This window comes from Anabrus simplex, chromosome 4 (assembly GCF_040414725.1).
Source record: "Anabrus simplex isolate iqAnaSimp1 chromosome 4, ASM4041472v1, whole genome shotgun sequence".
Classification (NCBI taxonomy): domain Eukaryota; kingdom Metazoa; phylum Arthropoda; class Insecta; order Orthoptera; family Tettigoniidae; genus Anabrus; species Anabrus simplex.
In genome coordinates this window covers 133,085,768-133,100,221 of record NC_090268.1, presented here as the reverse complement: position 1 = coordinate 133,100,221, position 14,454 = coordinate 133,085,768, and the positions used below count along the sequence as shown (strand labels likewise).

The following is a 14,454-nucleotide window of genomic DNA, read 5'->3' as shown; positions in this document are numbered from 1 at the left end:
ATTTTTAGTGATTCTAGTTAGCTTGGTTTTAGGTTGGTTTTTGACTTTATTGATGATCCGGTTTATCATTTCTCTTTTGTATCCATTTTGTTTTGCTATTTCATGGATTGTGTTTAGTTCTTTATTTAGATTTTCTTTTGAAAGTGGAATGTTGTATGCTCTATGAATCATACTATAGTATGCAGCTCTTTTATGCCCATTTTAACAATATTTTAATGTCCACATTAGCATATATTTTTTATTCAACTTTAACCTCATACTAAGTTCCAATCAGAATGTAATGACTTTACAAAATGAATTTAGCTTCTAGTATGTATAAAAGCAAGATGTTGCACTGACACTTAAATCAAAAATGTTCAAGCCTGTGTTCTGTAATATCATGTGACTAATCAACAGCCAATTCTGTAAATATTTGAACTTGTCACTGTTGAGTTACACAAACATATCTGTGTTCCATACTATATAACTTAAAATTGGATAGTAGTAGCAGTAGGGTAATATATGTCTTTATGAACAATGCACACTAGTCATGTACTAGACATACCAAACATTAATGATCAGCCTAAACTAGTCTAACTTTTACCACTATACGTGATGTTTTTATGAACAATTTACAATGCATGTCAACTGAGGATGACCCCATAGGGGTCGAAACTAGTCTTGAATATTTGTAATGTAAAATAAATTCGTATTGATTAGGTGGAGAATTGTATATACATTGTTTTTATGTAAAGTAATATCCATCAATACGGAAATGAAACTTATAAACAATAGTGGAAAAGCCAACCAGGCAAGAAGAATAGCACACAGATATCAAAATCTGAAGATTAAGATCACAAATATTGTCAAAAACATCACTTTCTTAAAACAATGCCTACTTAATAATCTAACTCCTAAATTTCTTAGGAAATATAATAATAAACATAGAAGCACATATCAAACCCAAAATACCCAAAACAAAACCAATCGAATATGGCTGAAAGAAGAAATTAAATTCATGTATAGGAAAAAACAACACCTAAACACACAAATGTATGAAGCGCACCTTAAAGCCTCACATGAGCTACCACACACATACTGGAGCAATTTCCAACAAATAACTAACGAAAAGATAGAAAACATAGCCATACAGAAGCAGAATACCTTAAACAAGAAACTTAACGCACTCAAGACATCACTAAACCAAACCAACCATACACAACATAGACAACATATTACTGTTTCTACTGATAACAACCAACATATTTTCCATCCCCCACTCCAAAACCTAACTAACACAACATTCAATGAAAAAGAAACAATTATACTGAGCAAGGGACCAAAACATAACTGGAAAAACAATTCAGTATTTGAAAACATAGCCACCATTATTACTGAAACAGAAGATGCCCTAAATAAAATACCCCAAGAAAAACAAAATGAAATTAGATATGAAATCAAAAAAACACTACCACAATATGTTGATAAGATCACTCAAAAACCTCAGAATCAAGATATCACAAACCAAACACAAATTAAGGTACTCAAAAATAAAATACAGCAAAATAACCTAATAGTAACAAAGGCAGATAAAGGAAACACTACAGTTATTATGGATAAAGAGGAATATATAACAAAAACAAAAACCTGCTTTCAAGATGAAACCTTTCAAATTAAGACTAAAGATCCCACTAACAGTATCCAGAAAAACTTAAAAATTCTCCTAAAAAACACCAATTTTCTTATGAACGAACAGGAAACTGCAAAATTAACCACTATGAATCCAGGGATACCTACAGCTAAAGCTTATCCTAAGATCCATAAAAACAACATTCCTATGAGACCCATAATAAATTATAGACCAAGCCCTATTTATAAATTATCCAAATACATACAAAAATTCCTCAAAAAACATTATGTTTTTCAAGCAAACAAAACCATAAAAAACTCAATAGATTTCTGCAACATTACTAAGAATATTAGAATAGAACATTTTTACAAGCTAGCTACATATGATATAACAAACATGTATCCTAATATACCCACACAAAAAACTATCACTATCATAGAATCCAACCTTTATAACCATAGTAAGCTAAGCAAATTGGAAATAGATGAATTTATTAAACTTCTACAATTTGCTATCAATAACAACTATTTCAAGTTCCATGACACTATTTATCAACAAAAAGGATTACCTATGGGATCACCAATATCAGGCATAATAGCTGATATATATATGGATCACTTAGAACATCAAGAAATTAAAAAAATAGAAAATATAATCTATTGGTGCAGGTTTGTCGATGATGCATTTATAATCATGGACAACAGACATACTAATGAAAACATAATCCTAGAACAACTAAATAAAATAGATCCCCATATTAAATTTACCATGGACACTGAACACAACAACACCATAAACTACCTTGATATATCCATAACCAGACATAACAACCACCTAACATACAATATATATAGGAAACCTACCCATACATCAAATACAATAAAGATAGACTCCACCCACCCACATGCCCATAAAAGAGCTGCATACTATAGTATGATTCATAGAGCATACAACATTCCACTTTCAAAAGAAAATCTAAATAAAGAACTAAACACAATCCATGAAATAGCAAAACAAAATGGATACAAAAGAGAAATGATAAACCGGATCATCAATAAAGTCAAAAACCAACCTAAAACCAAGCTAACTAGAATCACTAAAAATAAAAAAGAATATGCACTGTTTACTTATAACAATAACCATATACATCCCATAACAAACATCTTCAAAAAACAAGGCCTAAAAATAGCATATAAAACGGCACGCAACAACACCAACATACTATACAATTCCAAATTAGTTAATAACACGAATAAATACAATCATTCAGGAGTCTATCGCCTAAAATGTAACGACTGCCAAGCCAGCTATATAGGACTTACCGGTAGAAGTTTTTTAATACGATATAATGAACATGTAAACGCCGTCAAGCACAGACATTTTTCGGCTATGGGTCAGCATATTGACGATCAAAAACATAATTTCACAGACATTAAGAACGACATGCAAATCCTTAACATGAACCCAAAAAGTCCCTTACTCAGTATAATAGAAGAATTTTACATAAATTTAGACAAATATGTGAATCCAAACTCCAACCTAAATGAAAGTATAGACAGAAATAACATCCTTTTTCATGCAGTAATTCCCTTATTAAAAGATTTCTATATCAAAAGAATAAACAAGCAAAAATCGATATGTTCAAATCAACCGCCTCAAAACCCTCCCCCCTCCAACCCCACTCCTATTACTAACACTCCACCTATCCCCCCAAACCTCCCCTCCACCGCCGCTAACTACAATCTCAGAGCTACGCGCACCAGATCCCAACAGGCAGCTACTAAGAACGCACGGCTCCAGCACTTTACGTAAGTAAACGACATACGTTTCACTATCACACTTTCTATCCACAACATTATCACACTTTTATTTCTATTTCCAGACACTCCACCTTGGTTTCTCATTACATACAAGCTTCCAGAACTAACCAACGTGCACCAAGACGCATAACTTTCATCATATTTGACTAATGCCACCAATCTTAAACATCGCGTCTACGGAAGAAAACATGTTCCATTAACATTTTTAATAACTTTAATATCTGTAGCTGCCAATAGATCTTCAGATAAACAACAGCATTACCTAATTTGCAGTGGATCATTATAATATTAATTACCTATACATCTTATATTTTTATGGATCCACTTTGTTGGAACAATATATATACAAATCCATTTATGCCAAATCAGTGTATATGCTGTACTGCACACTAACAGCATCAATGTAATGAGTTTTTATACTAGACATGTGTGGCATACATACCATTGTTTTTGATTATATGCCCATTTTAACAATATTTTAATGTCCACATTAGCATATATTTTTTATTCAACTTTAACCTCATACTAAGTTCCAATCAGAATGTAATGACTTTACAAAATGAATTTAGCTTCTAGTATGTATAAAAGCAAGATGTTGCACTGACACTTAAATCAAAAATGTTCAAGCCTGTGTTCTGTAATATCATGTGACTAATCAACAGCCAATTCTGTAAATATTTGAACTTGTCACTGTTGAGTTACACAAACATATCTGTGTTCCATACTATATAACTTAAAATTGGATAGTAGTAGCAGTAGGGTAATATATGTCTTTATGAACAATGCACACTAGTCATGTACTAGACATACCAAACATTAATGATCAGCCTAAACTAGTCTAACTTTTACCACTATACGTGATGTTTTTATGAACAATTTACAATGCATGTCAACTGAGGATGACCCCATAGGGGTCGAAACTAGTCTTGAATATTTGTAATGTAAAATAAATTCGTATTGATTAGGTGGAGAATTGTATATACATTGTTTTTATGTAAAAAAAAAAAAAAATCCACCTTTTCAATACAAACATATTTTTAGTGATTAAATTCTACATGAATTAAACACACCAGTTAGGGACATCAGCCTATATTAATCTTAAGGTCATGAATTAAAACTATCCACATGTAGTTGGAATGAATTCCATTCCAACAGAGACAACATTTGGGCCAAAAATAAATGAACCTTATATAATTGTAAATTTAAGAGGACTTTCTATTCGTAGGCTGCTTTAATTTCATTTCTTATCCAAATCTCGACCTTGTTCTGAATTCTATTCGTATTGGTTAAACCCTTGTTCCAGACATTGTTTTAAATAAGCTATATCTTTTGTTAAATTGCCTATTTTGACCTTAAGATTCAAATATCTGTTTAAACAATGATTTGCCTGGTTGGCTATCAAGTTACAAGTAACTAATCTTATTTCGTTCCGTATTGAAGATACCATAAGTAAACTCTTTCAAGATTAAAATTATTGTGTCCACCTTTTCAATTCAAATATATATTTTTAGTGGTAAAATTCTACATGAATTAAACACACCGCAATAATTTTAATCTTGAAAGAGTTTACTTTTGTTTTCATCGTAATTATTTTTACATTCACACCTAACCTTAAATTTTACAGTGAAATTGTTTTTCATTTTTTAGCACACTCCTTCACAGCGTTATTTTTTCGGTCCCCACAAAAATGTCCTAACCAGTTTTGACTGTATATGGTATTTAAAAATTTCTTGGTCTGGAAGCATCACATTTTTGTTGTGAAAGATATGTGTATTTCATGCTTTTCTCGTAATACACAACACAATAACATCCAAAGCAAAGTGTACAACTGAATTCAGGTGATAAATGTAAACGGTAATACAGGACTTGAAATAGAACACTATCCAAACAGTATCCTTCAGTGGGAATATAAGAGCTTAGTGTAACAGCTGTGAGTGCCAGGATTCAATCATCTCACAATGGTGCAGTTTACCTATTCCTACTGTTGAGGCCCGGTTTCTTCAACGAATGTTAACTGTTAACACTGTTGTTAAGGAGACTTAATACACAATTTAACAAAATGGTCGTCTCATCAAGAATTGTTAGCTGTAACAATTGTTAATACTTGTGTTAAATTAACCTAGCAGCACCCCTGTGTTAAACCTCTTAACAGTTGCTAAAATTTCAAAATGGAGGCATGTAGAAGACATAAGTTTGAAGCTTTACTGCTGTATGAGGACTATATATAAACTGAAGAAGGCAAAGAACGACCCATACTAAGAAATAATGACCTTTTAGAGTTGTCAGAAGAAAGATTCTAATTACCAAAGCCATAATGAACAAGGTACTAGACGATATAGAAAATAGGTTAGAGTTTCCAACAGATTGCAACTTACCAATCTCTCCAGCGTCAGACCCTGCATCCAATTGATTTCAACTATCTTAATGTACCTGTTGGGGGAAACTCAACAGTAATACGTGTAGAAGGGTTTGGGTCAATACCGTAGAGTTTCATTTTCGAAAAAAAATGTGGACAAATGTCATGAGGCAGGATCCGCTTCGGACCACGTGGAGGGGATAGAACACTAAAATGCGAACACATTTAACTTTAACCTGTTAGGTCCGCAACCTAATAATTTCCGAAAAAATTATGAATTCCCGTTTGTAAAGCACTGCGTATATACTTGAAAAGTTGCAAAACAGTCAAGTGTAGCAGTGGCCGAGTGGTCATCGTACTTGTCTACGAACCGCGACGACGAGAGTTCGAGTCCCGCGTTAGTGTACTTTTATAAAAATACAAATTTAATTATTATTTCAGGGAATGTGAAGGTAAAAATGCGAATAAAAGTAATGATCAAATTGCAGTGGAACTTTATTTCCTACCTCAAATTAATATATCCGCCTCTATGGTGTAGTGGTTAGCGTGATTAGCTGCCACCTCCGGAGGTCCGGGTTCGATTCCTGGTTCTGCCACGAAATTTGAAAAGTTGTATGAGGGCTGGAACGGGGTCCACTCAGCCTCGGGAGGTCAACTGAGTAGAGGAGGGTTCGAATCCCACTTCAACCATCCTCGATGTGGTTTTCCGTGGTTTCCCAGTTCTCCTCCAGGCAAATGCCGGGATGGTACCTAACTTAAGGCCAGAGCCGCTTCCTTCCCTGTCCCATCCAATCTTCCCATCCCTCCACAAGGCCCCTGTTCAACATAGCAGGTGAGGCCGCCTGGGGTGTGTGTGTGTGTGTGTACCGATCATTTTCCCCAATTGTATCCCCCGACCCAAAGCCTGAAGCTCCAGGACACTACCCTTGAGGCGGTAGAGGTGGGATCCCTCGCCGAGTCCGAGGGGAAAACCGACCCTGGAGGATAAACAGATTAAGAAGAAATTAATATATATACAGAAAAAGAGATCCAGCAGTAACTGTGAGAATGTTTACACCTATATTAATTCCAGGTAGAAAACAAAGTGTACCGGTACTATAATTTGCGTAATATTTTTGTTCCAATTTTTAAATAACATTCCCTGAAACGAGACTCGAACTCACGTCTACGACGCTCGCAGACAAGTACGATGACCACTATGCCACAACTAATTATATACGCCTTGCATTGGAATCGGGGATTCATCAATTTTTCAGAAGTTATTAGGTTGCGAACCTGACATGTTTAAGTAAAATTTGTTCGCCTTTAGCGTTATATCACCTCCACTTCGTCCGAAGCGGAGGTTTGTAATGACATCTGACCTCGAGACACTTTCCATGTAGGCCTAATTGTAGGGGCAAAAGATCTTCATAGGTCGACGTCCCAAACGAATAGTATTTTTTTAAAAGTAAAAATAAAGGCCTAATTGTAGGCGACTATGTTCACGAAGGCAAGAAAAGAGTGTGTAGAATTTTACAAAGAATTCCTGCTGCCACTGCAGCATTAACAAGGCACTACATTATTTTCCCCGCAATAAAAGAATGCCCGAAAATCATTCAAAACATATCAATTATCACATTTTCCCAGTGATGTAGTAGCCTTAGATTGCACTCCTACAAGAATAATATAAATATAACATTTGTCTCGCATTCATCATAATAACGCTGTTGTTGTCTCTTACTTGACATGTTTACCTCTTAGCGGTCTCCGCTAACCATAACCTATAATAATGTCAACCATGTGTCTGCGCGACAAAATACTATTTCAACACGCCACTAGGAGAGCTATATGTAAAGAAACAAAAGACGCTCACTGCCAAACGCGTTCAGAAATCTTACGGAAATGTGTTAATTTGTCTTTAACAATTGTTTCGTAACAAATGTTGGAAATATGTTCGTGAAACAGGGCACTTTTAAACGAAGTGTTAAATTAATAACAATTGTTAGTTAACATTTGTTAAGCAAAATTTAACATAGAGTTGAAGAAATTGGGCCTGAATGTATCTCAATTAACAAGCAACAAATATGGGTATTCACAAAAGAGCTTGATGACCTTAATATTAAACATACTTAAATTGTCTGCAAGATAATTTTCAAGGCCCTTTTAGTCTTGATTTATTGAAGTAATTAAACTGAATATAAATTATCACCTGCATCTCGAGGTCCATTATATTCTGAAGACAGTTCGCCATTTCTGAAGATCTTGAGAGTTGGATACCCCGATACACCAAAGTTGTTACAGGTTTCTTTTCCTCCTTCTGTACAGTCAACCTAATATAAAAAGAATGCAATAGTTATTGAATCTTTCAAATCAGGAATTTTTTTTTTTAACTGAAACATTTCCTCGTAAGCTTCTGACCATAAATACCTCAAATATCTAGCATCAGGGTCAGCAAAGAGTATGAGAAACCAAGGACCGTTAAGAAGGATTAAAGGATGGGCCTGTTGTAAAAAGAAGCAATGTCCATGGTTGGTTAGATTCTTAAAATATTCTATGAATATAACACAAATACACGGTCTCTCTTATAAACCCAGCCTAAATGCATGGTGTTTGTACTCTAGGCTATGGCAGCAGTAGTATGGGAGGCGCGCACATAGTTCTTGATCTTGCAAGCAGTCTGCACGTATTCGACCTGGCAAGCATGACTCGCCAGTCTGAATCTCAGCTGTTAACATGGTGAGACAGTTATCAATGCAACAACGTATTTTGATAAGTAAAAATTCTGGTTTCGCCTTAGTAGTCGTGTGAACAGTAATAACTCTTACTATAGGTGTGCAGAAAATTCTAATAGTGTTTATGAATTCCCTCATTATTACAGGAAGATTGAGATTTGTTGTGCTATTAGTGCAAGACAAATAACTGGGCCTATATATAGAGTCCGCCAGAAAAATGTACACACTCTTTGTTAGACGATATCGGGATATGGACATTGTCAACTGTTATAATTTTTTTTTTAAATGTCGTAGTATGGTCTTTCACTCAACAAATGTCGGCACTTGCATCACGATAGTGGGAAACCAAAATGGCTGGAGCACGTTTGACGTTCGAGCAACGAAAGTACATTCTGAAGTGGTTTATCAGATTTGATAATGCTGTTGAAGTGCAACGTAAATGGAGGAGGAAGTTTGAAACAGAACCCCCAACACACCTAAAACGCATTACTGGGAAGTTTGAGACGCATGGAACGATTTGTGATATTCACAAAGGAAGGACGGGAAGAACGCGCACCGCTACCATCCTGCTCACGTGTTGGAAAGTCTGCTACGCAATGTGGGGATTAGCAATACAGCAGTACAAGTGGACGACAAATTTTGAAAACAGCTAAGCAGAAAGTTTATATCCTACGATTACTGCATGCGCTTAATGAGGACGATCCCATCGTCGAATGCAATTTTGCGAATGGTATCAGCAAATGGTAACCCAAGATGAACAATTTGTGAAGAAGTGTGGTCTGATGAAGCCCAGTTTAAACTGAATGGATCAGTGAATTGACATAACTGTGTCTACTGGGCTCCAGAAAATCCGCGTGTTCATGTGGACAAAAGCGTCAATCTACCAGGGGTTAATGTCTGGTGTCGATTGTCGTCGAGGATTTTACTAAGAATCTTTTTCTTTGATGGTACTGTCACTGGACCAGTGTTCTTGGAATGTAACGCACATTAATTTTACCAGCTGTACGTGCGCTTTATGGAGGCGATGATGAAGTCTTCTACCAACAGGACAGGGCGCCACCACACTACCATGTAGCAGTATGAGCTTCCTGGATGACATTCTGCCGGGACATTGGATTGGACGACGATGGCCCATTGAGTTCCCCCACGGTCGCCAGATCTTACCCCTATGGACTTTTACTTGAGGGGAACTGTGAAAAATCAAACCTATCGACGTAAGCCACGCACGCTGGAGGCCCTTCGCCAGGAGATGACAGCGGCATGTCCAGAGATCCCCATTCAAACATACACTGACGTAGTTGCAGCGACCGCTCGTCGTTCTGCTCTGTGTCTGTCAGCCAACGGTGAATATTTTAAACATCTCATGTAACCATATGTTTAACTGAAGACAGTACTACATGTGTAATCAAAATTTAAATGTATTAAAAAAAAAAAAAACACAATAAATAGTTTTTGTTTCGTAAAGAGTGTATACATTTTTCTGGCGGACCCTGTATTTTAGAGACGGCAGTAATTGCAGAGAGGTACGAAGATGACATTTTGACGTTGATCTTACATCAGTTAATGGAAGAAGAAAAACCACGTGGGAGGTTTCAACAAGATTCAGCTCCTGTTCATACGGAAATGTTTGCAGACAAAGTGATCAGTGCTGATCTGTTTTCCCCTTGTGCCATTGCATTTTTGGTCATGTGAAAAAATGTCGCCTAATGGTATGAAGCAAGTTACGCGAAATGGATTTAGGCAGAGCAAAGGCGAACAAGAGTATGATTTAGAAGTTAATATGGGCCTAACTTAGAGAAGAAGAACGTGATCAATGTGGCAATGGAGAAGACAAAGAAAAGTGAGCTAGATTGTTTTTTTTTAAAAAAAAAGATTATATGACTACTACATCAGCAAGAAGAGCAAATGGACGACAAGATTTAAATCATATCTAATGATAGATAATTTATATATATAAAATAAGAGTTTTCTCTGTACACTGTTCAGAATTTGAAAAGAATGGTATTTCTGTATCAGTCAGGTGCACATCATCATCATCGGTTGTTCTGCCATCCGGCAGGTCTAGTCATGGCTGTGACCTCCATATCTCTCGATCTTGTGCCCTTTTCTTCACTTCTGCATAATCTTCCTTTCTTTTTCTAATGCTGTCTAATAACTGGTATCGTCTCCTTCCCCTTTGTTTTCCTTTTATCATCCCTTCAACTGCTACTCATAGTTAAGTGTTGTGTCTTAGATTATGCCCTATCCAATTTTTCTTCCTATTTTGGATTACGGTCATCATGCTCCTCACTTCTCGCACTCTCTTCAAAACTACCTCATTTGATATTTTATCTTTCCACTTTACTCCTTCAATTCTTCGCCAAATCCACATCTCAAATGTCTCTATTCTTCTTTCCTTAATGTCCATTTTTCAGCGCCATATAGAGCTATATTCCATTCATAACACCTTGCAAGTCTCTTCCTCAGATCTTTCTCTAGCGGGCCACAAAGCAGTTTTTTCTTGTTGAAGCTTTCCTTGGCTAAGGCAATTTGAGCTTTTATGTCTGTTATAGAGTGAAGGTCTTCAGTCACAATACTTCCGAGATACTTATTCACCTGTTCAATAATTTCTTGATTGTCGCTTTTTCACCTTTACCTCCAAGTAACATGAATTTGGTTTTCTTTTTGTTTATGCTAATTCCATACTCTTCACACTTTTTGTTTAATTCTCTCAGCATTTTACGGAGGTCCTTCACATTTTCAGCTATTACTGCCATATCATCAGCAAATCTTATACATTCAATTCTCCTACTTCCAACATTGACACCTCTTTTACCATCCAAGCATTCACAAATAATTTCCTCCAAGTAAATATTAAACAAAGTTAGTGATAAGCAGCAACCCTGTCTAACACCTTTTCCAAGCCTGATTTCTTCTGTTAATTCTCCTCTTATTCTCACTATTGCTGTTTGGTTGTAATATAATTCCTTGATCAGTCTTCTCTCTCTCCATTCAACTCCATGTTTTTTAAGTATCTCCAAGAGCTTATCCCACCTCACTTTGTCAAATGCCTTCTCTAAGTCTACAAAGACTGTGTATACTTTTCTATTCTTCTCTATGTACCTTTCTCCTAACCTTTCAGTAAACCAATAGCACCCCTTGTGCCTACTCCATGCCTAAATCCATATTGTTCTTCACCAATATAATTCTCCATTCATCTGTAAATTCTTCTGTCCATTGCTCTTAATATTAGTTTAGCTGCATGAGAAATTAAACTTAGTGCCCTGTGTTCTTCACATTTCTTACTATTTTTCCTTTTTTCTATTGGTAATTTTCCAGAAAATCTTCTGGCCATTTCCCTTTTAAGTATATTTCTTGACAAAGTTTTACAAAAATACCTTTTCCTTTCCCCTGCAGTACTTTAAGTAGTTCAACTTGTATTTCATCTACACCAACTGCTTTACCATTCTTCATTTCCCTAATAGTTGCCTCTATTTAATCTTCTAATATACTGAACCCAATCTGATCTTCATTTATTTCCTTTCCCTTCCCCAAATTTATACTACTCTCGTCTGGTTTGCTGTTCAAATCATATAACCATTCTATGTACTCTTTCCATCGATCCTTGACTTTTTCAGGCTCACCTACTAACTGTCCATCCAATGTTTTAATCTCAGTCATTCCACTTCCATTCCTTTTATCCTTGAATGTTAATTCCATAGCTTCTTTGTACATCATGTCATATTTACCTTCACTTTCCAACTGTTCTATTTTGCTGCAGGTTTCTCTGATCCACTTTTCTTCAGCATGTTCAGTCTCCCTTCTTAATGTATTATTTAATTTTCTATACATTTTTCTTCCTTCTTGAGTGTTTACGTTTTTCCATTTTCTCCTTTCTTCCATTTTGTCCAACATTTCTTCAGTTACCCATTCCTTTCTTATATTCCTCTGTTTTGTTCCCAGAACTTCTTTTGCTATCTCTTTAAGATTGTTTCTACATTTCTCCCAATTTCCATTAACACAGCCTCATTCTCAGTTTGAGATCTTTCATCAAGCCCCTCTTCTAACTCTACAACGTTTTCTTTCAAATTTTCAAGGCATATCACTTCATTGCTCTTAATTTAATGCACAGTTCTGCAACAACTAGGTTGTGATCAGAACCTATGTCTGCTCCTGGATAACATTTTGCACTTTTTAAGCCATTACTATATATTTGTTGTATCATAATATAGTCTATTTGGTACCTTCCATTATTAATACTAGATGTCCAAGTATACCTCCGCCTTTTACTGTTTTCAAACAATGTATTGCCAATAACAATGTTGTTTCTTTTACAGAAGTCAACTAACACCTGGCCTCTGTCATTTCTAACGCCGAGCCATATCTCCCAACTATTTTGTCTTCACGTCCATCTCCAACAATGGCATTCCAATCTCCCATTATCACCACACACGCATTCTTAATTTCTCTTCCACTAATCTTTTCTATTTGGTCGTAACATTCCTCTACCTCCTCTTCTGGATGTTGACTGGTTGGCATATAAACTTGAATGATTACTAAATCTTTCTGACTGCCTTTCAATCTTAGCATAATTATTCTCTCATTTACATATTCTATCTTCAACACTTTTGGCTTTATATATTTCTTAATTAGTATTCCTACTCGATGTTGTCCACTATGCTCAGTACCTGAGTAATATAGTGTATATCCTCCACTATCCAGTTCTCCACTACCTCCCCATCTCACTTCACTCATGCCTAGTATGTCAAGTTTGTTTTTAGCCATTTCTTGTTTAGCATTTTCCAATTTTCCTTGCTGTAATAAAGTTCGTACATTCCATGTACCTATCCTCAAACTTTTTTTTTACTTTTTCTAGGGCTTTTACTCCTCCTTTCATCTCTATTAGAAAACCTCGATGTATTCCCCTCCCGGAGATCCGATTGAGGGGAAGTTTTACCTCCGGAGTCTTTTATACAGAGGTCCAATGCCACGAACTTCTTGGGACAATTTCAGTGGTTGTTTTCCGTTGCCTCCCACTGACCTCCAAAACCTGTTTGCTCACCGACTCAGTTTCCCGCTGGGGTTGGTTACCCAACCTTCCACTGAGTTACTCCGCTTAACAGGGGCACCACGTGTAGGCAGGAAGTTTGGAGAATTGAGGTGACAGAGGCTAAGAGAACTATCTTGCTCAGTTCTCATAATCACATATCACCCCCATTTTTTTTTTTTTTTTTTTTTTTTTGCCAGAGTCTCAGAGTGTTTGCAGAGACTTCCGTAATTTCTGTCTGCCTGTATATATGTACACGCATCACGAGAAAATGGCTGAAGGGAATTTAATGAAAATCGGTATGTATGAACCACTACAATCTAGGCTATAAATTATTTTATTCGCGCTAAGTGAAATGGTAGTTTAGGTGAAGGTCTTAAATTTAATTCTCAAATATTTATATTATTAGGGGTCCTATGGAGAAATATTACATAACTAAAGTTATATAAAATTGAATTTACGATCATTTATGTCTTATACGGCTATGATAACATATTTGTGAATTTGTATTTTAGTTGCTAAGTCCATATCAACGCCGAGCCATGAGAAAATGGGTGAAAAGATTTTAATGAAAATAGGTATATAGTCGGGGAATAAGAAACTACAATACAGTCTAAGCTATAAACAATTTTATTCACTCTGTCTGAAATTGTAGTTTAAGGGAAGGCATCAAATTTTTAATTAATAAGTACCTATGTTATAGGTCCTATTGAAAAGTACTACATAACAAAAGTTAGAGAGAATAAAATAATCATTTTGTTTTATTCAGTTTTACCGTACCGACTATGATAAGAGTGGTATTTCAGAGTCGGAAGAAAACTAAATGTGAAGGCCTACAATATCGAAAGCTCTTAAAATTGATTAACAATAACATTATACTGACCATTGTTTGTGGTGATGTTCTGTGTCTCTTATGCTGCCACCGAACTCCG

The 14,454-nt window shown here is 35.8% G+C and overlaps 1 protein-coding gene across 1 annotated transcript in view; it reads right to left on the bottom strand.

Annotated features, from left to right (window-relative positions):
- ERp60 (disulfide-isomerase A3) overlaps positions 1-14,454 on the bottom strand; it is a 139,691-nt gene that overhangs the window by 104,850 nt on the left and 20,387 nt on the right. The window contains exon 3 of the mRNA XM_067145219.2: positions 7,974-8,094. Within this exon, the coding sequence (XP_067001320.1) occupies positions 7,974-8,094 (121 nt within the window). The remainder of the gene's footprint in view (positions 1-7,973; positions 8,095-14,454) is intronic.